Source organism: Crotalus tigris, unplaced genomic scaffold (genome assembly GCF_016545835.1).
Source record: "Crotalus tigris isolate CLP2741 ecotype Arizona unplaced genomic scaffold, ASM1654583v1 scf7180000023713.2527936, whole genome shotgun sequence".
Classification (NCBI taxonomy): domain Eukaryota; kingdom Metazoa; phylum Chordata; class Lepidosauria; order Squamata; family Viperidae; genus Crotalus; species Crotalus tigris.
Genome location: NW_024100135.1, coordinates 1,697,608 through 1,723,803, shown reverse-complemented (window position 1 = coordinate 1,723,803; position 26,196 = coordinate 1,697,608). Strand labels below are relative to the sequence as shown.

Sequence of the window (26,196 nt, the reverse complement as noted above, 5' to 3'; positions counted from 1 at the left end):
TTTTAAAGCAAAATTTTAATCCTGTTGGAAGCAACTGACTCCCCTCTCAATTAAAAATAATAATAATCATCTCTCCCGTAAACACCAAAGGCAAAGGAATGCTAAAGAAGATTTCCATTAGGCCCCTTAATGGTCTGTTTAAACTTCTAAATTGTTTCAAAGGTTGCTCTCTGGAGCAACATGCTCTGTCTTTACTAGGTCTGGGTTCATAAATGCTTAGTTTGCAATCAGTGCCTAAAGTAACAAAGAGGTATCTTCGTTTCAACTACAGAAAATACCACCTGCTGCCATCATGCCTTCTCTTATGTTAATCAGCCTTTGGGACAGAATGGTAATCATTAAGTGGCCCAGCATATACTTTGCATACTAATATAGGTGCTATACATCTCTGCGAAGGGCTGGCAAAAACCCATCCAATAACCACTAACCTAAACAGACCAGTACTTTGATTCAAAATGAGGCAGCTTCCTATGCTTATGAAGGCTTCTGTACCTGGCAAATGCAAGAGAACCTGAACCAGGAACTCTAGAGAGCCCTTATCTTGAGAAGGATATTTATTTCCATCTCCAGGCACAGAAAGGGGATGAAACAACATCAAATATGGCAGTTTCTTTTTGCAGACACACTTCGTCTCTCCCATGGCATATGACAGACCTTCTGTCTACAGTTTGGGAATCACTATCTTTACCACTATCTATGGCTCAGAGAAACAATTTGCTTTGTTTCAATTATTAAGTTGAACAATTCAGCTTTTGGGAATTAGTTATCCTCGGTTCAAGATATTTTTTTTTTAAGTATACTACAAGTAGTCCTCACCAACATAGTAGGTAGATGCAATTATCATGTTTCCCCGAAAATAAGACCCAATCTTTTTTTCTTTTTCTTTTTGGCCTCCAAAAGAGGCACCAGGTCTTATTTTCAGGGGGGGGTTCTTTCCACTTACCTCCAGCACCGACAGGGCCCCCCTCAGCCAACCCACTTCTTCTGTGGCCGAAGGAGCAGCTTCATTCTGCAGCTAGAATGGAGCTCCGGCCTGCATTTCACAGTCAGAGGCCTTTCCGGAATCCGTAGCTCAGTTCTTGGCTGCAGTGGACTTCCAGAAAGGTCTCTTGACTGCAAAATGCAGGCCTGGGGACATCGCAGAAGTGGGCCAGCAAAGAGAGGCCTGGATGCAAGATAAGTAGGTGCGGGGCATGTGGGGCAGCTCCACACACACCCTCCAGCTTGATTTTTAGTTGTGTGCCTCGCCCAAAACTTGGGCTTATTTTTGGGGTAGGGCTTATATTAGGCCCATCCCCAACAATCAAACTAGGGATTATTTTCAGGGTAAGTCTTACTTTTGGGAAAACACGGTACTTTCTCACATGAGGCTATGAGGCTGTACCTGGGAGGGAAAGATTCCAAAAACTCTGCTGTTAAAACTTATAAAAGAAAAAAAAACTTGTTTCCATCTTTTGGAATTTTTACCCTCAGAATCAATTTGAATACTGTGCTGCTATCGACCCCAAACCTACGCATTGAGTCAGTAGTCCTTGTACATTCCACATTATGGTTACTAACTCATCCCTCCAGATAATTTATTTTAAGAATAAATGCAGCAATAACTAAATCCAGGGTGCTTATTAAAAAAAACCTACAGACACCCAAACTGGATTTAACCAACAGTAAAATACCATAATGAGGATCAAAACAGTGCCAGGAATCATGCAGTAGGACCCTGTTCTAACAACTTGGGGCAATATTGCACAGTGTAGGAACTGCTTTCACCCACATGCAAAAACTTATTGCTACATTGCCCCCTTCCTCCCCACATCGGTTTATGCTATAGAATATACAAGTTCTATACAAATAACAAAGGAAGAAAATTATAAAGGCAACCTGGTGTCATTATTTGGATCATTTAAACTTTCACAGTTTAATTTCAACTTTCAAACCAACTTCAAGATTTCTTCCTCTGGACTGCAAGAAGCAAAAGCTCTGCACAAGGAAAGATCCAATCGGGTACTTGCACAGCAGATGGGTACATGTTCTGTGTAAATTCCTTCTGGTGTAGATGCACAAAGACTTTAATGGCAGAAATTTGGGGAGGAGTAACTGAAAGTATCAATTCCAATCTTTCCATCTTGTCTCCACCTACTTCATTTAATGATCATGAGCTCTTCTGCATGGAAGTCATCTGGGATGAATGGAGGACCTAATACTAGAGTTTGGCCTCTCACTGCTTGGGAAGATTTGTTCTTTAAAAAGCTGTACAATATAATATAAAAACTAAGGCAGCTTTACAACGTAGCTGGCTCAGTCAATTCCATTGTAAGGTAGAGCAGCAGCCTACACATTTTCTAATGTGAACACAACACGATTCAATGGTTTCCTTAAAAGCTTTATATAGCAAAGGTTTTTTTAAAAAAAGGTTTCATCACCAAAACATGGTGTCAACTCTACTGTCATATGCAATCTTTTCTAAAAAAATGTTGACCCATTTCCAAAAATCCCATCATAATTTGTTAATTCCTCAATATGGAGTCCTCTTGCTCCTTGAATCTGCTGGATGTCCCAAGTCAGGAACGGCTATTAGCTGCATCCAAAGAGATTGTTCATGGGCTTTGTTGCTAGAACCAAGTAAACAATATTCATGGCCTCTTGAAGTCCTAGTCACTGCATTCTCCATATGAAGCGGACGATGTAATGCAAGAGGCGCAAAATTATGATCTGATGATTTATTCCTTGGTAATCCAATAAACCCTGAAAGAAGAAATAAAGTTATTTTAAAACAAGCACCTTCCATATGAGACAGTAAAAATTATCAAATGTATAGGCCAACTTGGGAATTGCACTACTAACACATAAAGTACTTTGAATAACTTTAGCAAAGCAGAAATGATAAAGTATTAAGCTGGCCAATAAGACAGCTATTAGGGCAGAGGTCCCCAACCTTTTGGGAAATCAGGTACCGGTTCCATGCAGAGGTTTTTCCTCAGACTGGAGGGTGCGTAGTTGTGTGTGCTGCCTGCATCTCGCAGATGGGGCTTTGCTTGTTTGTGGGGACCGGTTACAAACCTTGTTTGTGCAGCCCAGTACTGGTCCACGGACCAGGGGTTGGGGACCCCTACATTAGGGTACAGCTAGGATTTTAACAAAGCAGGATCTCTTATTGATTTTTGAGGTTTTTCTATTGCAATCATATGGACTATATTTTTATCTTTACATCTCACAGAGAATAATGTGCATGTATGACAAAGCTTTAGTCAGATTACTATATGAGTAGGTTTTGCATGAACACTAAACTTCTCTTCATTAATAAATGGATACCGTCTATCATTTGTTTTTAATAAATGCTATAAACAAGAAAATATGCCTTTTCATGCTTCAATTTTTCTTTTTCTTAGCAGGCAATCTTCATGTTTTAAATTTAACCATAGAATTGCTAGCTGATAGCACAGTATAAATTTGTGTAAATCAAAATTTTGAAAGGAAGAGATCAGAATATAATGGCAGGATCGTGCTTCTAGAAAGATCCAGTTGTTGTAGTGTGCTTAAGCCCCTCTAGAGCCTCTGTAAGCCAAAAAGGGACTGGATGGGCAAATAACCTGACTGAGCTGGTGTTAAGACAAAGGGGGACTATTGTTATTTATTGGCTGCAAATCAAATACAGCATGGTTGCTATTTATGAATGAGTTTCAAGTAAAAAAAGTCATGTTCTACTATCTCTACTTACTGGAATCAGAAAATAAATAGTAGTAACTGGTCTAATGTCATGGGTTATAAATGCTGTAAAAACAGAACTCCATACATGATGAATGGTAGAGTATATGTTGGAAGGGATTGTTAATCCTTAGCCTAAATTATGTGCATCTCATATTCAACTGAATATATTTGCTTTTGGCCTTATAAAGTGTAAATAACAATATTATACTTCAATCCTAAAGTCATTCTTTCTGAGACATGTATTTTATTAATTTTTTATTTATGGTTCATACAGAGCAAGAGTCCTAGTGACACAGAGTTTAGAATGCAGTATTTCAGGCAAACTCTGCTGCAGTCTGAAGTTTGATCCTGATGGGGCTCAAGGTTAATTCAGCCTTCCATCCTTCCAAGGATGGGGTAATATGCTGACATTGTAAACTGCCCAGAGAACACTGTAAAACTCTATAGGGTGGTATATAAGTCTAAGTGCTATTGCTAGTGCTATGTTAATGTGATGCAAAATAACTTGGGGACATTCAGCAAACCATGGAAAAAAATGATTAACTCATAGCATTTTGTATTTCTAGCTAATTCTTTTTGCCTATGTCCATTTTCTGTCACTGATTGATGTCCTCGTTGTCTGCCTCAATCATGCTTTCACAACTCACTGTAATGTATTCATTAAAATGGATAGAACACAAGCTCATTTAACATGCTCTAAAACTCCTGTGAGACAAGAAATTAACAAAGTAAAAAAAAGCATCTATAGACAGCCTAATTTTCCTCATGAATGGCAATTTTTTGACATTTCACCTTTTATGTGAAGAGAGACTCCAAAATCCAGTTGACTTAGAAATAAAGGCAGAAGTAAGTCTTGTGAATGAATTGTATCTTTAACACTGTGTTTGGAGTAACTGTTACTATATTTAATCTTGTTCTGTGCTGCTTAATGTGAGGTTTGTTACCAGAAACAAATGGTATATAATTTATGAGATCTGGTAGAGCACACAGAAAGGGGGAAAAACAGGAGATGCCAAAACCAAGATGGTATTCTCAGAACATAATTGTGTCATTGTTTAAATTGTTGACTCTTGAAAATGTTACAGAGATTCCCAAAGGATGAAATCTGGTAGCTATAATTTATCTGAGAAACCAGTGATTTGGTGTAATGTATGCCAAGAACCTAAATAAAGCTATTGGCAATCTGTGCCAGAGCTAATGAACTAGTGAACCTCCAAATTATTCTCAAGTGACTCCACCTGTATAAACACCCACTGCTTTTTTGAGTATAAATACATGCAGATACACTTGAAAAGATGCAGTCATGTAAGAAAAAGAAGGCACACACGTTTGTGTGCTGCCTTGACTTCAACTTCCACAAGTCTCCTTGATGAAAGGAAATAAAGCAGATAATCCAGGGACAATCAAAGCAATTATTTCTCTTTCAACACTTCATTTAGAAAAGGTTGTTTTAAACTAATTAAATACAATTAGCATATGGATTAGAGATTTTAATTTATTTGCATCAAACAAACACTAAAAAGTCTCAGAAGACCAGCTACAGTACATACAATATCTTGAAAAACCTCGGACTAGTAGATTTATTGTGATATAAGCTTTCCTGTAGTAAAGCCTATTCGGTCAAATGCAGTCATAAATCTGTTTCAAAGATCTTGAGTCTAGCAAGAAGGTAAATTATTTTATAGTAAGAGATGCACAATTTAACAGTTCCCCTAAAAGCTATTGCAAAATTGGGAAGTTATTAAATTCATGGAAAGTAATTATAATTATACTTAATTCAGATTAAGGTTAAAAAAGATTGGTTTGCTGCCTATAGTCATTTCTTTGTCCTATCCATCATATTCTTGCACCACTGTACTGTAGTTGCCTTTGCTTTAGCTGGAAAAAAATCAGATGGTGCAGCTCACCTAAATCCAAACTGTTTACATCTTTCTTCAGTTTTCAAGCCAACCAAAGATAAAACATTTTTGATATTTCTAAAAACCAAGCAAGGGAAGGACAGCAGCAGCAAACTCTTACTCAATTCACCTGACCTAATGGGATTCTGGCAAGGCTATGGCACTTCCATCCTTACATAATAAGATGAGAGGAAATCAGTTCATGCCTGGAATTCCTCTAAGAGCATTCTAACAACAGCTTGTGACTTTTACCTTGGAAGTACAGGATTCTTCCAAAATTAGCGTTTCACAAATTTACTTTCAAAATAATGCTTATTTTGGCTTGTTGTTTCAAGGAATTACTATATTGCCTTTCAAGGCAAACTTAGCTGCAGTATCAATCATAACAGAGAGAATGCATAGGTTTCAGGGGTTATGTTTTTCTCCATTGCCAATTATGGTTAAGCAGATGAAAAACCACAAAAGATGGCAATGTCTCCAAAACCTGGCACAAACATCAATTCATAAAGAAGACAAAAAGCATACTACTCCAACAAAATCCCCCAAGAACCAATATAGATGTGAAATGACAGGGAGTCTCTATGAAAGGGCAGAAGCAGACATGCCCCTTCCTCCATTCCACATATGCACTGGTACTTTACATAGACTTCTCGTTTGTATGGTGTAGCTTTTCAAAGGAGAGGGAAGAATACAAGAGAAACATTTCTGGGGTATGCTTATGGGGATGCATAATGAAATGCACACAAAAAAGGCATGCTCTCTCTATGGAATCTACAAAAGACAAGACATTATTCTGTGCTGGAAATTGTAGCTACAGTACTTACAAAAGAAAGGTAAATCAAATGACTGCAGTGTAAGAGATTGATTTTCTATATTTTATTTTTTTCCCCATCTGCCAGAGACTTGTTAAACCCCAGCAGATCTAGAAGAGTGTTTTGCATGTAGTAGCTTTTTCCAGTTTAATGAAAAGGGGTCCCACCTTAGTGCGTCCATAGCCTGTGTTCTAAAACTATTAAAATATAGTAAAGCACATCATGATTTCTCTAAATATCCACAAAAGAGAACATGTGTGGGGGAGAACTTTGATATATAAAGAACAGTATCAAAGCTGTTTAGTCTGTAGAAGAACTAGGAAACTGGCCTCAGATAAATTTATCTTAGAAGCCAAAGTTTAAGATTGGAGATTAAAGGATATCATCTCTTGTCTGTTACAAATAATTGACCATCAACTCTAGAAAAAGAGACAGGCTAATTTACCACAATACAGTGCTCAGTTTTAAAGAAAGCTTGAATTCAAATGTTTAAAAAGTCTACCCCTGGTCTAGACAAATGTCTTCCTTTCACTAAAGCATATAATTGACATTTGTTATGTAACTACAACATAGCAAAACAGAGGGCAGAGTCCAGATGCTACTTTAAACTACTTGGCAATTTCATTCAAAACAGCAAGTACATCTTGATGTTTGAATACTTACATGCACAGGGCCATTCATCTTAGTGTGTGCATCAAACACTGGTCCAAATTAAGTAGAAGGCCCCAGCTAACCACATCTTTTAAAATATTTGGATTATTTTAAATAACAGAGCTATGGGATTAAAGGCTGAACTGAAATAAAAGCAAATGGCAAAAAGAGAGCCAAAATGTGCAATTGAGGTGAAATAAGCAGCTATAATAAGAAAGATGGACAAGGAAATGACAACAGAGACAACAGACCAAGGTGTAAATTCTAATGAAACTGCCAATGAAATGAAAACACTTGTCTGTCATGAAAGTGTGACATACTGTACAACTATATTTTGAGACCACTGAGTGACATTAACTATATGTCTCTTGTATTATTGCAGTATCTCTTGAGAACATGCTGCTTTTGCCAAGATCATCACAACATGAACTTTATTGATGCTTTAGGAGACTCCAAGGAAGTATGTACTTGTTTCCTCAACTTAGCAGTTTCCTAAGGGGTTAATTTCTGCACACTTGTCACTTCCATAAAGCTTGATGTAATGCAAGTGTCTGCATTGGCACAACAGTGGAACGAAGAAATATCCAAATCAAAACAATCTGCAAGTTCAATCCAGGGAAGCAGGTGCATAGGAAACAAAAACAGACCTTGAAAGCCACTTGCTCTTTCTGAAGTCTCCTGTGAATTTACTATTGTTATCAGTTATAACATTTAGCTGCACATTCTACTCAAGTTTCCAGATATGAATGAGGAAACTGTCTAAAATCCAATTCACATATAAACTAAATGACTCATCATAACATTTCATTACAGAACACCCTTCTGCACGTTATTTTCGTGTATGACAAATCAGGTGTGTGATGCTTTGCCAGCTGAACAAGAAAGCTACATAGTCCAAAATAAAGGCGTGAAAAACCGGAAGGAGCTAAATATAAAACATACTAAATAGCCAAAGAAGTTTAGCCAAAACAAATAGCTAATGGGAAGCAAAACAGTATTGAGGAAATATTTCTCAGGCTGAAAACAGCAGCCTGGAAAAAACTGGTACATCATTGGTGCAAATTTAACCAGTGATGCAAATAACATGGGCAATAAAAGGAGAGAAATGGTAGTGGGAAGCTTAACCTTTTCTTCCTTCCTTCCTTCTGCCCTTTGGTTGTGGTCTCTCATGGTGAAGATTCAGCATCACAAGCTCACCACCACCTTTCCTACGCAAATGTCTCCTTCCCCCTTCTCATGTATTCATTTTAAATAGTCAACCTATGAATGTTTCACAGACACTGTAGGAAAACAAAAGAGGAGTCTATTCAATGCTGCTATCACAAATCAGTTTGTGGTAACAATATGTGAACTTCTCAATAGGAGTATTAGGTCTGTCAACCTAAAAGCCAAAGACCCACACCATATACAAGGACAGCAAAAGGACAGGATGAATGCCATAGAAATGGGAAAGACATTTAAGTATAGAGGAAGATAAACAGGTTTATACGTACATTTAAGCAGTGCTTTTTTTTTTGTAAAAAAAAAAAAAGGTGCTGGAACTCACACATGTCATACAACCCCGCCTTGCCTACCCTACAAGGTTCCATCCAAAAAGGTGCCGGAACTCCGTTCTGGGCGTTCTATGAGAAAAAAAGCCCTGCATTTAAGACATACATATCTTGCATATACAAAATTTCAGCAGAAGGAACCAAGCTGCAACTGCCATTTGTAATTGGACAATATTAAATTGGACATATTGAAATACAAAAAGGATCTACTTATGTATGACCCAAAGCAACACAGAGCTATCTATTCAAAGTTGCCACATACAATACAAATTTCCCATACAGTAGCAGAATGCATGGAACTATATTATTTGATTCTCATTACTCTTAAAATAATTAGAATCATCCACAAACTCTTAATTACACACAAAATTATGATTCATAAGCTATTCCATTTACAAAACGCACCAAGAACCAATAAGTAATCTATCTCTGTTTTGTCTCTGAAAGGCATTTATCATTTTATTGGTCAAAATTGCCATTTTTCTCCTTTAATTGTAATCCAGCTTACTAATATTTCACAACTCAAGCATATACTATCATTTTACCTCCATACCAGAAAAACATTTTGTGCTTTAACTTCTTAATATAGGGCTCCTGCTAGAATATTGAGTAGAAGAAAAAAAGCATCTTCCATTTCCTATTTCCTTTGATGCCTTGTCCCCTTCCCCAGTACAATTAAAGGATACTAAAACTCAACCATCATGTGAACAGAAACTTCTAGAACAATTTGTTCCCTGGTTGTTCTTCATCTATAGAACCCTGTTCAGAATTTTATGGAGAAAAAAGGGAATGGGTACATGCAATTTCAAAATTGTGAACTGAATATTATATCTCAGAATACATATTACCATTTTAATTGAAAGTTAGTACAGAGACACATTTATTTTACATTGCTTCTGAGGTTTCCTCTGGCTCATTCAGTGTGCACCAGAAGAATTGGTGCATACCAAATTGAATTGGCAATAAGGTGCAACGTCTTGGTGAAGGAAGATGCATTATTCCTGATTCCTGTGACACTAAGCATAGCCACTTACACAAGCATATGGAAGATTACTCTCAGTATGCTTTTTGCCCCCACCCCCCAAAACAGAAACAGTTAGCCTTTATCCTGCTGAATGTAGAGTGTTTCTTATGTTACAATTACTGGTAACATTAATTGTATTATGATCACACAATTCTTTTTTAATGGGTCTAACAATATATAATGCACTACTTTTACTGTTAATATTTAAACTATTTTATATCTAAAATAGCTATTTGTATCTGAAATAACTAAGACCTCCAAGATCTCTTCCAACTCTGTTGTATCTGTATCTCTCAGTTCCAAAGACAATCCTGTCTATTCTCAGTATTTCCACACATATCCCAACCTAATGCCCTTTCAAGTTTCCGTCATAGGAATTTATTTCATTCATCAGATGGTGAATATAATTTATAAATATGTATGTGATAATACAGTTGATTAGCCTTTGATATTTTCTTTTATAAAAAGCTTTCCTTGTTTCTCCCTTCCACTACAGATACCAATGACTTACAAAGCATATCAAACTATCTCATACAATATATAATTAGCAATCACACAAAACAGAAGTACATTGTGGGGTTCCTGCATTCAACACATGATGACAACCACTGATTTAAAATAGAAATTAGGAGCATTGATTGATGATACGGCTTTCAGGGCCATTAGCATGTACATCCAATCCTAGGAAAAGCTGCCAAGGCAGGCTATGAATTTGATCATTGCAATAGAGAAGTTGTGATTCTCTAGAAATCTTTCCACCTAAAAGAGAAAAAAAATCCCCATAGGTTTTCCCTCATGAATGGAAAGACATCTAGGGGACCCTAAAAAAGCAGCCGTGGAAAGGCTCAACATCCTCCTCTCTAAATTAGTTTGATCCAATCTGCAAATTTCTGTAACTGCTTCAAATAAGATCAAGTTTTCAGTGCTTTTTGAAATGAATCTGTGTTGTAACATTTCAAAAATCCAAGAAAACAGATAAAGCTAAAACACTACTACCTCATTATCCCAAAAGATGGTACATGCCACTTATCTTAAAAAAAAAAAAAATTTGCTTCCGTTTTCTCTTGACTGAACAGTTGCTCAGTTCCCAAAGTTCAGTTCAAGGAAACCAAGCTTGATCCTAGGTTCTAAACCATAAATTTCTCTTACCTTAGTTCAGTAGCCTAAACTGAATTCTACATGAACTCTTGCCAAATCCAGTGCTACTTGGTTTAACTTTCAATTCCCAGCAGGAACAAAAGTTGATGCCCCTTGCTGAGCTGCTCTTGGTATGCTCCTAGCATTAAAAGGAGTTTTTACAACAAGTACAAGTAGTCCTCGACTTATGATCATAATTGAGCCCAAGGGTTCCATTGCTAAGCAAAGCAGCTATTAAGTGAGTTTGGTCCCATTTTACAACTTTTCTTGCCATAGTTACGTGAATCGGTGCAGTGATTAAGTGAATCATGCGGTCGCTAAGTGTATCTGGCTTCCCCCATTGATTTTGCTTGCTGGAAGACAGCTGGGAAAGTTACAAATGGTGATCACATGACCCTGGGACAGTACAACTGTCATAATCACATGCCAGTTCCAAGCCCCCAAATTTTGTTCATGTGTGTATGGCAGTGTTTCCCAAACTTGACAATTTTAAGGCATGTGGACTTCAACTCCCAGAATTCCACAGCCAGCAACGCTGGCTGTGGAATTCTGGGAGTTGAAGTCCTCATGCCTTAAAATTGTTAAGTTTGGGAAACACTGGTGTATGGGATTACAGGAAGGCTGCAATAGACATAAATGTGAAAAATCAGTCAGGAATCACCTTTTTTCAGTGCCATTGTAACTTCAAATTGTCGTTAAACAAATGATGGTAAATCGAGGACTACTTGTAAATGCCAAGCGAAGAATACTAGAGGAAGAAAATGAAATTAAATACTAATTTAATCCTTATACTGTTCTAAAAGAAACTGCACAGTATGCAGTTTCAAAAGGTTCCTCAGTTCAGAGTTCAGCAAGTTATTTCCTTTCTATGTACTACTGGTTTGCATATATATAGTTAATATATCACATAATGTAATTAAAATTAGTTGATACAGATTGTGTAGAATCCATCCATCCATCCATACATACATACATCTGTCTGTCCGTCCATCTTTGTTGTAGTGATTGACACAGAGCCTATCATAAAACAGCTGTTTTCTTTTTCAGGCATCCATATGAGCCTGAAAGTAATGTCTTTTTTCAGTTCTCCACTGAAGCCTAAAAAGATGCTTTAATTGATAGTAGATAGGTGCTGTGTATGCATGAGGTCTAAAGCACAGGCCTACTGTATAAGATGTGTGTGCTCCTTGAATTGTAAATACACCAGAAATAAATAAGTGTGCTTTCAATATAAAAAGGTAAAGTATTCAAATATGTCATGTTTGGAATCAGATATATTTGAGGACAACTCCAGTATTTTAGCAAATGTTGAAATATTTATATAACATTTGCTTCCCCTTACTTATCCTTTGTTTAAGTAGACAGAGCTACATCACTGAAATAAGCAAAAGAATTTAGAACAATAAAAATGTTGAAAGTTACCCTTCTTGGACAGTAGGAAGCATTAAATTCATCTCCAATACGTCGTAATTCCTGTGCAATCCATATTTCTGGCTGCATATCCTCAGGTATTGGCCGTGACTGCCATCTGGAAGCTGCATTGAAACAACACAATTTTCTTTTACATTTCCATATTCATTCCCCACAGTGCCCATGCACTCAATGGTTTTACTACTTCTTTCTCTTAAAGTTATAATAATTTAATAAAGATAGAGGAAGAAAATTAATTTATATTAAAGATGTCATTGTGGTATCTAGAATTATATTTTATATTAAAGATATATTATCTATATTCCTTTATTCATTATATCAACTGAATCTATTAAATTGTAATTTTTTTCACCTAAAGTAATAGTAAATTGTGCAAAACTATGTCTTTCCACTCAACTAGGATCAGACTCTTTTACAAACAAAAATTTACAAACAGCTCCAACAGCTATCTGGGAAATAAAACTCTAAAATACCAGTAAAATAGTATACAAATAGTCCTCGACTTAGGACCACAATTGAGCCCAAAATTTATGTTGCTAAACAAGACAGTTAAGTAAATTTTGCCTCATTTTATGACCTTCCCACAATTGTTAAGTGAATCACCGCAATTAGGTTAGTAATACGGTTGATAAGTGAATCTGGCTTCCTCATTGACTTTGCTTGTCAGAAGGTTGCAAAAGGTGATCACATGACCCCAGGACATTGCAACCATCATAAATCAGTCAGTTGTCAAGCATCTGAATTTTGATCCTGTGACCTTGAGGATGCTACAACAATCATAGGTGTGATAACAGTCATAAGTCACTTTTTCAGTGCCATTGTAACTTTGAATAGTCACTAAATGAGCTGTTGCAAGTTGAGGACTACCTGTATAAAGAATCACAAAAAACCCCCCATACAATTAAACAGAACAAAAAAGCCCCAGAGGATTATCTCCCCCAAATGATGAAATGAATCTACAACATGGAACTTTATATTCTGATGTCATGCTTATTTAAATCCCAATTCCCTCACGAGTCAGTAATCAACAGTAGCACTTCTACCTGTCATTTCTGATAATTTCCAAACAGCACATAATACATTATCTCTGGACTAAACATTAGAGAATTATGATTAAGTTTATGATTGTTCACTGCCCAGGGTCATTTGTTTGAAATGGGCATCTACAGAAATAAATATTTACTTTAAGCTCTGTAACCATGCAAAATCTGAGGAACAGTTTCTCATAAAAGCTAGCATTGCAGAGATGCTGTTAAAAGGACTGCATATCACATTAATCAAACTAATAGTATGTACTAAATTTATTATGGCTCCCAAATTATGAGATGTTTGAAACCAGGTTTACAGCTGTCTTCCAAATTATGTTTAAATGCACTCTTTTCAAAGGTCAAGGAGCATGCTACTTTCTGCTCTCAAGTAAATTTACTCTAGAAGATGTCAAGCAGTTTCAGCTCAAACAGTATATAGTCCTTAACTTATGACTGTTGTTACTGGTTACTTAACTATTCAAAGTAATGATAGCCTCCAAGTCAGTTACAACCTAGATTCATACTTAAAAACTGCCCCATGGTCATATGATCACAATTGGCATATTGGTCGATCACTTTGCAACCAGCTTACATTTATAATAGTTGCAGCTTCCTTTAGTCATGTGATTGTGATTTGGGAAGTTTTTTGCCGATTTCTAACAAAAAAACCACCATTAGTTAAGATGAATTTACACTTAGGAATTTGATGATTCCACTCTCAAACTGTAGTAAAGTGGTCGTAAAAACAGGTCTGATTATATGCTAAGTTAGGATTACAACAACTTAATGGGAATTCCAGTCCCAATTGAGGTTGTAAATCAAGGATTATACATATCTGTACTCACAGATACACTGAATACATGTATTCAGAACAAAAAAGGAGGCAGTATAGTCCTTAAGTGCCACTTGAGACAATTACTTTTTCTTAAGACATGTTGAGTTTAAGGAAATATCTATTTTAAGCATGCAGGCTCAGGTAACTTATTCACAAACAGACGCTGAAGCAAGCCATCAAACTCATATAGATGATTTGTTTTATTCCTTACAAATCCTTCATCAGAACTCATCTTTTCCTTGAAGCGGCTGGCACAATACATTGATTCCTATGCCCAGTTACAACTTAGCTGTTAACCAAGGCATATGTATAACAAAATAATGCATATTTCTCTCATATATTCTGCTTTATTCCCCTCCTTCCTCTTGTTTCTCTAATAATATAGGGAGTCTCTGTGGGTATTACTCCGCTAGTTGTAGCTAGTTGTAGTGGTCATTTCTGCTTCTTTAAGCCATTGAGCCAGGGCTGTCTGAAGATGTTTCTGCAGTCATGTGACCTGCATGACATCACATTGCAGCACAAAATGTACAACGAAACATGGAACATTGTTATCCTAATAACATAGTGGTTGCAAATTCCTCAGTGTGCAGAATGTGGATGAAGAAAAAAACTGACATAATTTAAAAACTGTACTGGGATTAGGATGCCCCTAGGTTCATAAATTACACTAAATGTGGTCCTTTTTTGACTCAATACAAGTTATCCTTGTTCAGCAACTGCAATTGGTTCCAGTGACTCAATCATTAAGCAAAGCAGTCACTAAGTGAAAAATCTCATGATTTTTCTTTATTTTGTTTTTCCTTTGCTTTGCAGAGTCGGAAACATACAACCCCTAAACAACTTGGTAAGCCCAAATGGCGGAGGTTTCCAGAACTTCACTCATGAGGAAGCCAGGTAAACGGGAAATCTTCTAGCTTTCTCCTCCCCTTTGGAATGCTTACCCTGGGGCTGGGATAATTAGTAAGAAGAGAATTAATATTTGTATACATTCATTGGAAAAGATTACCTGGGAGTAACCAGATACACAATGCAGAATAGACATTGAAAGGAATGTGGTAGCGTTCTTGAGACTGCAAAACGCCGGCCACTTAAGAGGCAAACAAAAGCCTTTAGCATGAAACTAATTAAGAGTCTTGTGTCAGACACAGCCTCAACTGGCCTGAAGGTTGTAATCAACTAATTAAGGCCACAGAGTTGAGCTTGTTAACCTATGTGGTTAGCACTTTTTAGAGATGTGCTGCAGCACAGAGGAAAGCAACTTAGGAACAGATAAGGCAATCTCTCGGCTCTGTGAAGAGTGAGAAGGGGAAAAAAGGAGTCAGGTACAAGACAACAGGTACTAAAATGTGACTGAGAGATGCTGCAAAGCCTAGGAATTCTGGCACTGGTCACAAAGATAATGGTTGCTGCCTAAAGCAGTCCCTAAATAACGTACAGGAATCCAGCTGTTATTATCTGTAAACTAAGTTTTATGGGTGGTTGTTATTAAGTCACTAAATTATGTCCAATTCTTCATGAGCCCATGGACCACAGCACACCAGGCCTCCTTGTCCTCCACTGTCTCCTGGAGTTTGCCCCAAATGTTTTATGGGTACTATATATGAATCTACCCAATGATGTACACCATATGTGAACATAGCCTATGATGTACAAGAGGCAATCTTAATTGTTTTGAGATTAGTATGTTCTTACTAGACATCTGAGGGGATCTTCAAATGAAAGCATGAACTTTTAATTCAATCACATCAGAAGACTTTATCATTTGTAGGGAGAGTTCCATACATCAAGCGCTTGGGTCATTTTTGATATAGGTAAATAAAGGTTTATATCTTGCTTAGGCCAAAAACACTATTTGGTATCTAATTATTTGTCATTAGATATGAAGATAAAGAAAACTACTGCCTGGCAATTGTTTGCATGTATTAATGTAGGAGTGCTGATAACATTATCATAAAGCTGTAGTGTCCATAACGAAACTCAGTGATGTCAAAAGGCTACATGTGTCATAATGCAATCCCACTAAGAATACAATTTCATAATTTGAATAATCTTGTCATTTTCTCCCGTATCACTCAATTCTGGCCTAACTTCTTCTGCCAACAAAAATGAATAGAGAATACAGGCACATATAACAGCTCTTTTTACACAAATTATTCCACAAACTTGGCATTAAACTCTTTATAAGGTTCATAAGGGAATATCCATAACTCTCAATCTCACAACAATCACTCGCAAAGCAGTGAAAATGCTAAGCAAATGTGCCTGGCTGCAAACTGGGTGGAAAATTTATTTCAAAGCCAAACTAACATTTCATTGGCCTACAAATGTATTGTTTTCACATTATAATTGAGAAAGACTATTATCAGATTTCACAATAAGAGTTTATATCAGGCTCAATATTAGTGAGTTGCTTACTAAGCTGAAATTCATTCCACAGTCAATTCATTGAGTCATCCAATACTGGTTGACTCAATTCCTAATTTTTCAATCATTTTTAAGGATAACTAGCTTAATTCATCATATCTGAGGAGAGTTTTTCTACAATTATATTACAATGCCACTTTTCCTGCCTAAATTTAAACTACTTAATTCTAATTTGATCATCATACCTGTACAGGTAATTGTATACTAATAATACCATCATAGAAATCAAAACAATACTCAAAATGTTCAACAGTGGAATGGAAAGGACAAAGCAAAGTAGCATTTAGCAGTGTTTGCAGGATTTGGCTGATTTTGATGTAATGAAAAAAAAAACAGCTTCAGTGCTACAACCTCTGCCCCTTTGGGCTATTCAAGCAATGTCACAACATATATAGAAAGGGGTGAGGCTTGCATCACAACACCACAATGCTGGGGGGTTTTTTGGTCTGATCCGTTTTGCGTCTCCTGTGGGACATCTATGGTATACCTGTATTCCTTGAACTACTTCAGAGTATTCTCTTCCTAGTTCTGAATCTATTCAGTTGCACTAGCCAAACAAATATCTTATTTATGAATGAAGAGATGTTAGCTGGGCTATTCAAGATTACATTGAAACAAACAACATCATTAGAAGACTTTTAGATGAAAGTGCACAGAAAATAGGAACTTAAGTGAAAGGGCACTGAAGATCTTAATAGCTTTTGTTTCAGCACGCAAAATAACCAGACCGGCAAAATAACCAAACTTGTGTTATTGAAACAGGCTGAATGTTATGCAAACTTTTAAAGATTTTCTTTAAACAAAAACACTCCAGACACTGACAAAATATACCAACATATACAACTTGTGTATTTCCCACTATGATGTTTATTTAGCTAATGGATTGTGCATAATGGGAAGGAAAGCATTAAATGATATTTTATTTCAGTATATACTTTATTTCCCCCCTCTTTAAGGAAACCATCACAGGATTACTTTATTAAAAATAATCTTATTTGCTGTTCTGTTATTCAACTTGCATTCGAATTAATGAAACATATAAAAACAGTTCTTCCCAACTCTAACCCTAATATATCAGAACTACTAGTATATCCCCTGGTAGTACAGAGCTATGTATAAGAAAATCCCAAACTATAAAATGCCACTCAAGCAAGTTCCAACACCAATGTAGTATTCAAGTTACGTACGTGACATCTAGTGCCAGCCAAAATATTTTGATGCCTGAGGCAGAAAATTGGCAAAGCAGAAATTAGAGCAACCATGGCCAAAAATAATACTACTATTTCTGCCAATGGGAATGTGTATAGGTACCTCAGCAGTCTGAGAAATAAAGTATAGCTTCAAAAATGTCATCCCATGATCTGTTTATAAGCAGCTCGGAGGTTTCTGGATGAAATCAAACTAACTAGACCAAGAAAGTAATATCACTTTGTATTTAATAATGTAGCACCTAATTTCAGTAGTAGAAAGGACTTTTCAAAAAGAATGAAATTGTTAAAAAATTAAAAAATGTTATACTATGCAGTCTCAAAAAATAAGAATTTTTTATTAGAAAAATTTCATTAGAAAAAAAAGACAACGATTTACTCTGTCTTCAATTATATAGTGAGAGTTCTGCATATACACAGAAATCAAACTATACCAAGAACCTGGAGGATCAGAGACTGAGAGCCACCTGCTTAAGCTTTGTATATCACTTGACAAGATGTTAGTTTCACATAATCAGACAAAAGCAGAAGTGTTCAACTCGCTACCAAAATCATATAAACATATAATAGGACCTATGGGACTACAAACGTATAAAAAAGCCTTAATTGATTCTAAATGACAGTTTCTGTAAGTCAAGAAATTAATATAAATGTTTCATGTGGTTAACCATGAAATCAATCTGAGGTTTTCATAAAGGACTTTCTGTGGGGCTGCAAGATCAAAAAGATTAGGACTGTCAAGTCATTTAGTTATGCAAAATACAAATAAATTTTCTAGTCATAATATCCATTCAAAATACTGAAACTATATTTAAACAATAGATATGTCACACTGCCTCATTGAAAAAAATGCAATCATTACTGTAAAGATGTCCATCATGCACTACAATGTATCTGTTCTATTATATACAATACCCTTCTTGCTAGTTCTCAGGATAACTACCACAATAAAAAAAAAGTTTGAAATGTGTCTACATCACCACTCTCATAAAAATTGTCACTATAATAAATGTTTCAGTAAAATTCTGGTTAATTTGAATAAATATCACATAGGCAATATTTAAACATCAAACATAACATTCTGCCAAGCATAATTAACTTAAAGTGGTTATTTCTAGCTTATCTTCTCTATTGCAATAATCCCTTCCTGATCTGCCAATCTCTAAATCACTTTTGTGCAGGGTACCTTGAATCAAAAACATTTGCATTATATAATATATAAACCTACGGTATGTCAAATGAGGCATTTTCTGGAAATATCAGGAAATGATCCTTGAAATACTTCTGAAATACTTCCAATCTCACACAAGAGAAATGCAGAAAGATAGTATGTAATCATCTCACCTGCATACTATTAAAAACTACAGTCATGACAAATATTAGAATTGGAACATGCACCCTATGTCAGCAATTTAGGAGCATTTATATTTTATTTTGAAAGTAGCTTAGGATTTCATTGAAATAGTGATATTAATACAGTGGAAAAGAAATGAGGATCCCACATATGAGATCTTTTATTTTTAAAAAAGTGTTTTGTTCCTCCCACTCCACCCCCCACAAAAACTCCAAAGCTGCTGCTACAGAGAAGCCCAGGTATTCCACCTACTCCAGGCATTGCTAATACAAGCTCAGAAAACCTAGTAGGAAAGCAGTAAAACCTAGTTGTGCTAAACTTACAAAAAATTCAACACTTTATCCATTATAACCAATTTCTCAACATAACAAATAATACAAATGTAGTTCTCAATCCGATTAAGCATATAAGAAAAAAGAACGGATGCAGGTATGCATGTAACTTGGAGAAAACAGAGGACAGGAATCTTTCAACATTCTTAGCATAATGAATTGCTATACGCACAAGGGCAACAGTCGCATTAATTGGCAACACACTGAACAGCTGCTGGAACTTGATGCCACAGTAATCTGAGAAATGAAGCTGAACTCCATGCTTTGGGAATGAATTGCATACATGCTTTTACTAACCCCTTATAGGTTATTTACATCACTTTAATCTCATAAATATACTTCAATCAAAATATAAGGGACATTAAAAGCAGTGTTTATAATATTCCCAAAATATTATTAATATTTGGTAAATTTTGCTTTAAAGTTCTTGTCAGGAAACAGAGATTCTTTCATTCAACCAAAAAGCATTTAAATCACACAACTGCTAAGAGCCAAAAAATATGGTGGAATGACATAGAAACACAGGAAACTAAAGATAAAAAATATTTTAAACATATTTGACTCATTTCAAACACAGTATGAAAAGCATAGAATCAATATGAGTAGCCTATAGTAGAAAGCTCTTTATACCATATAGGATTAAGATATAAAATTCTTAGAATATATTTATATTATTATAAAGTGGTCTATTTGAACAATATTGTGAATGTATCAATGTTTTAAGAAAACAAAATGCTTGTACAACAGCTTCCCTAGCCTTCAGCTGCTCTGAAAAAAATTTTTTTTGCTTACGTTCTCCTCATAAATGTTACACTAATTGTGGAAATGTACACAATATTTTGAAACTCCAAGAAGTATAACTAAAACCTCATGGTTTCTGATCAGAGCAGTGGAAATTAGCATCTTCTACACTCTATAGCACTACTGTATTTGAAGCAGATTGTTTTTCACAAAAATAAAGAGATCAAAAATTATAACCAGCCAAGTATTATTTTTTCAAACTTTGATCTTTTGTTTCTTTGCAAGAATTTATTACAGGTATGGCCACGTGCACTTCATTTCACATTAATCTATATATACTAAAACTCTCATGTATGTAACTTTTAATTGGGTGAAACGGTGCATCATAGGGCAAAACATTTTGAAAAAAGATATCTCAAATGGGCTAACTTACAGAATGTGTCCAAAATCCAAGATCCATAATTTCCATATGATAGAAATTTGGCAAATTTTATAAAATATTTTATGACTTAATTAAAAATAACATATTTCCTGTAGACAACTCCTGAAGTTTGACTGTGCTATACAATTCAACATGGGCTATTTTTCAAGACAGATATATCTCTAAATATCCTCCTAAACCTTTCCGAATTTTTCAAATACATTATAAGCTCTGCCACCATTGAAGGCATTGAGGAATCTGGTAAGGAAATATCTCTGGAGTGATGATCTTTGGGTCATGGATTGTCTAGTAATCGTATAAAAGCACTAAGTGTATTAAACTCTTCAACTATTCAAACAAATTTTGAATGTTGGCTGGAATGTTTGAAATATTTTACTATGTAAGACTGTTGATGTAACAAATAGCTAATTATTATACTGAATTTGAAAATTAAATTGTACAAACCATAATTATGAATAGATTTCCATAATCAAGCACGAATGCTAAATATGACTATTTACTTTTTGTTCATTATTAAGCATCTAAATCATATGCAATATCAGTCATTGGAGCATCATCTTCTTTAACAGGATGAAAATCCTAGTAAGAATCTAATTATATTGTTTTGTAAGTCTATTCCTCAAAGTAGAACAGCTGAGATAAACAGGTAAAATAAATTACCCACTTTTTCTTTTATCCGTTCTCTTTTTTCACCTCTACAAAACAATTCAAGAAACTGAGAGTTGGCACAGAGGTACTTCAGCTACTACCCACAAAGCAAGTAAATCTGTGCTTCCAATTGTCAACAGAGGCTGGATTGGAGTCAGAAGGACCTCTAGTGAATTTCAGGAAAAGTAGCAACTGGGAAAGAATAAGGCAAACCCTGCCACAACTTTCCTCATGCAAGCCATACCCATTCAAACCAGAAGCAGTTTTTAATAGAATCGTAACTATGAGGAGAAAAGCATATATTACAAAGGGGTTATGTATAATGCAAAAACCATTTAGATATATATATATATATTTTTTGCCAACTTGAAATCTATGCCAATACTTTGGCCATTGATCAAGGGTCTTCACAGAACTGAATGCTGAATAAATACATAAAAGAATATTGTATCTATCATGTCTATCCTGGCACTTTTATAATAAAAAGTTCAATGCCAATTTTTTGGAATATAATCTATATTTACCAGAAATCATTTAAGCAATCTACAGAAAAAGAACATGTGAATAGTGTGCATCTCATAGCCATTTTTTAAAAACAAGGTATCTTTTCCTTTGTTCATCACATACGAAGTGTTGGATGTAATTTGGCACAAACAGTATGTCATCTTGAGGTGAAGATTGCTCCTTCTGTGAAAGCAGGCATTCTTTTTGGTGAGCTTGTACGACTTGCAATAGTTTCAGAAAACAGACAAACTGGGCAGCAATATAAAAAAAAAGAACAAGCTCCTTTTTTGACTCAATTAATTTACACTTTCAGCATAACTGGGCAGTTTTTTTAGTCTACATTACTTGTTCTTTCTGTTGTCATTTCAAATGAATTTTCAATGTTCAATTGGCTCACATTATGTATCCCAATTAGTATCATCAAGCACTGTTTCTTATTGAAAATAGGAAAGCAATGTGTTTATATTTAAAACAATTCAAACATAAGATCAGTTTTACCTAAAATATAAAGGATTATATAAACAGCACAATGCAGAAAAACTCCCCCTTATCATTTTAAACTCAGATGTAAACTTTGCCTGAAGCTGCAAGAAAAAGATATTCAGAACTTTAAAAAGAAAAAGACACAACAAGAATAAAATCTTGATTTAAACTTATCATAAATGAACATGATTAAAATTCATAATCCCAGTTACTTAAGTGAAAGATGTGCATTTAACTTGGCTAGTTAACTCTAAATGGTTCATTCTGCATAATAATTTCTCATACAGGGGTAACAAACAATAAACCGTATTTAAGGTATCACAAGTCATTTGTCGGGGGTTTTCTTCAAAAAAATTAGCACAGATAACTTTTAAAAAGCTTTACATTAAAGCAACAAAAAATCAAGTTGTAGACTTAAAGGCAGAAAAGAAATCCTAAGAACTGGCTCAGAATAATAAAACTACATATAAAAACTAGAACAAGAACAAAAACAAAAATCTGTCATTTTGTACTTCCAAGCTATCTCCTTTGAGGTTTTTAAAAACCACATTGCAAGACTTGACAATCTTCACAAATCACTTGACTATGGTGAGTTTGCACGGCTTATAGTAATCATTGGTTTGAAATTATTTAGTTAGTTTTTGAATTTCATAAAGATCCAATTATTTTTTGGTTAATATTTTCAAAACTCATTTGCCCATATTCATTTTTAAAGAAATTTGTAAACTAAAACATCCATTCGAAGAATAATTGTTGACTGCCAGGTTCCATCCACACTACGTACTACATAAGCCTTACATACTTATAAATTGTATAGATAGAAGCCATTTTACAGGTCTGCTGTACTTTAACACTAATTTTGTTCTCCTACACTATTTCTAGAATGTCTGCAGAAGGTGGGCTTGATATCACAGAAGTCCTTATAGCTCCCAAATAGTTCTCTGAAACTATGTTTATGTTCTGTTCTAGAGGAGTAACTTGATTTATCAAAAATACCAAACTCTTCAACTTAGAAAATAAACTCTTACATCCTTAAAAATCCTATGTGTATTGTTCACGGCATACATTCTATTCAACAATCCTAGCATCTGCAAAATGTGTAAGATCGTTTTTCATTATCACCATTAAACAAAATCTGAGCCCATCTGTACAATCATAGAACTGTAGAGTTCAAAAAGATCATGTAGTTCAACCCTCCCTAATGTGGTGGAAAAACAATTAAACCATCCATGAGAGGTGGTTCATCCAGGGATGAAGAACCCACAACACCCTAAGTAAACTTCTTCTTTCTTCCTGGCAGGGTCCATTTTTTCACATCAACAGAGTGCTGATTGATCAACTGAGAAAGAAATTGACAAGACCTGCTTGTCTCCAGAGGCAGATATAGTGTACTGGAGGGACTGACCCAAAGTCACCCAGATAGCTTTCATACCTACAATGGAACTAGAACTCACAGCTTCCTAATTTCTAGCCTGGTTCCTTAACTATCAGACAAAACTGGCTCTCCAAAGTAACTATTCCACATCTATACTGATTTCACCAACAGAAAGCTTTTCCTTATATTAAAATAAAGCTAGGTATCTACAATTTATGCCCATTATTTCTGGAACCAGTTTCTTTGGTAATGAAAATTAATTCCTGACCAGCTTCTATATGGTACTTTTTTATGTACCTGAACAAAACTGAAGAATAGCTATATCATTTAAGCAACAAAGAAGATAACACATCATCTTTGATAGCTGCTCTAAAATTGGATTTTTCTCCTTAAAAGGTCGGATAAATCTATCTTCTACATGAATACTTCTTCATATAATTTCATTTAATAAAATAATTTAAGATGATACGTTCAATTTTCTTGTTACTTTCATATATTATATAAAGGCAACAAATACAGGAGCTGAATCATTTCTAGTAGAACCACTGGCATAACCAATTGAACACAAGCAGGCTGCTGAAAATACTCAGCAATGTACATATTTGACATCCAATAACATGCAATGCTCCTTTTCTACTTGTTAACTTCATTCTTTACTACTGTTGCCATCTTTCCCCAAACAAAGCTCCTCTGTTTTAACAGCTGTAGTAAGTGTAATTTTCCCCATTACTGCACTTCCTCACCAGAAAAAGCAGTATTTTAAAAATGCTACAAAACCTTTATGATTAAAGCTAACAATTGCTTGCATTACATGTTATCTGCAGTATTTTAAAAAAATCATTCATTTTATGCTTTACATATTGTCACCATTTACCACCTAATCAATAGGCTGTACAATTTCCTGAGATGTATTCAATATTCTAATCTTTCAGCTATACTAGGCAAATTAAGCCCCAACAGAATCTATTTTAAAAACCAAGGGATTTTTTTTTCCTCTCCAGATTCTGATTGGTAGAATTTTCAGGAAATACTTTCAGTTTCCATGGTAAAGAGTGGAAGGTAAACATGCCTGCAATATAAGGTTAAGATGCCTAAGCCACTTTAAAAAGGGTATATGCTCTTGGGAGTATACTGGCTTAAGTGCATATCTTTGCAAAGTAGCTTCTCTTACTCCTAGGTTAGTGCTATATAAACACTGCACTCAAAGCAGGAAATCAGCTATGCTGAAGTACAGGGAACAGGATGCACTATAACACCTCATGCATATATATCCCAAATGGGAATCAAGTAGGAACATACTTGAATCAATTTGCAAAACACTTAATTGGTGTTAACCTTTGTTCATTAGTCAAGCTTCTTTTTAAAAGAATATTGGACTGGACCATCATAACAAAGATGTTCTTTTTCCAAGAAGAATTTGTGTGTCTAATGGGAGGCTGCTATTACATGACATAAAGATACTTAGCAAACAAAATTAAACATTTTCATTTTCAAAAAAATGTAACTAATTTATTTATTTCAAAAAGAGAGGAAGACTGATGCAGCTTAAAGCAGCAATGGTTCAGCATCCTGTACAGAAACTGTATATTGTAGTTATCTGAAAGCACCCACCCACTATTTTTTTCAGGAAAAAGAAAAATACTTTAAAAAAACCCTCCATTATAGTAAAAGAAAATTTAGAACTCAGTTACCCCACACATCTCTGCTCAAATTATACAAAAAAATGTTCTGAAAACCAATTATTCATTCAGAAGCCAAATAAATCCTATTTTAACTAGTACAAATCCATTGGTTATAATCCTCATTTAGGGCCAAACTATAGGGATCATAAACACATTGCTTCCCATTTCTTCTAGTTTTCACTAATGGAATGAATAGGCACAGGAGGCCCACTCTGAATAATAGCATTGACACTCAACACTATATGCCCCAAGATGGAAGTGCTTTTTGGCATCAATGGAAACTTCCATCCTGGAGATAATAAATGTGAGACTGTGATCTTCACTTGTATCATAATAAAGGAATAAAGATTTAAAATCAATTCCTGGGTTCACTATAATCCTAATCCTTGACAATCACCTCCATTCTACTACATCATTTTCACATTCACACTACAAATGACATTTATATGCAATAATAGAATTTAGATTTTACTTCTTCCAAAACCACAAACATGAAAATACTCTCCAAACAAAAGGGCACAATTATATTTTCAACAAGCTATAAGCCAATTTCAAATTCATTCTGATTCTCTCCCCATGTTTTTCTATATTACAAAAAGTTATCCTTATGAAAATTTATCTTTTTATTTTCATTCTAATTACTTTCATTTTCTTTATGCAAGTGTCAAAACATTTTCTATTACCTGGTGACCTTTACAAAGAACTCCATAAATTGGTCAGTACTCTTATCCTATTCATCATGAGAGGGTTATTAGCTGCAAAATTTTCAAATGCTAGGATTTATGTATTACATCGGTACCCTACCTTTCCTTCAAAAAGCTTCATGTTCTCTTTATTTCCCCTATGTATATGCCGATAAAGTAAGCTTAAGCTGAAAGAAAATGATGAAATCAGGATCCCAGTAAGCTTGAGGGCTGGGTAGGGATTTGAAC

General features: G+C 35.2%; 1 protein-coding gene and 1 long non-coding RNA gene across 7 annotated transcripts in view; one reads left to right on the top strand and one right to left on the bottom strand.

Annotated features, from left to right (window-relative positions):
* The window catches only part of LOC120297803, a 197,565-nt gene extending 172,929 nt beyond the window's left edge, over positions 1–24,636 (top strand). Inside the window, exons 4-6 of one of the 2 annotated variants that reach the window (XR_005553893.1) lie at positions 7,449–7,526; positions 14,885–14,965; positions 23,508–24,636. This is a non-coding gene — a long non-coding RNA (uncharacterized LOC120297803). Of the gene's footprint in view, positions 1–7,448; positions 7,527–14,884; positions 17,426–23,507 lie in introns of those variants that run through there. The other variant, XR_005553892.1, reaches the window with a different exon arrangement.
* The window catches only part of BCL2L11 (BCL2 like 11), a 31,683-nt gene continuing 7,998 nt past the window's right edge, over positions 2,512–26,196 (bottom strand). For all 5 annotated transcript variants that reach the window (XM_039320852.1, XM_039320851.1, XM_039320854.1 and 2 more), the window contains exons 3-4: positions 12,200–12,312; positions 2,512–2,742 (exon numbers count right to left, since the gene is read on the bottom strand). In XM_039320852.1, the coding sequence (XP_039176786.1) occupies positions 2,653–2,742; positions 12,200–12,312 (203 nt within the window). In that variant the 3' untranslated portion in view covers positions 2,512–2,652. The remainder of the gene's footprint in view (positions 2,743–12,199; positions 12,313–26,196) is intronic.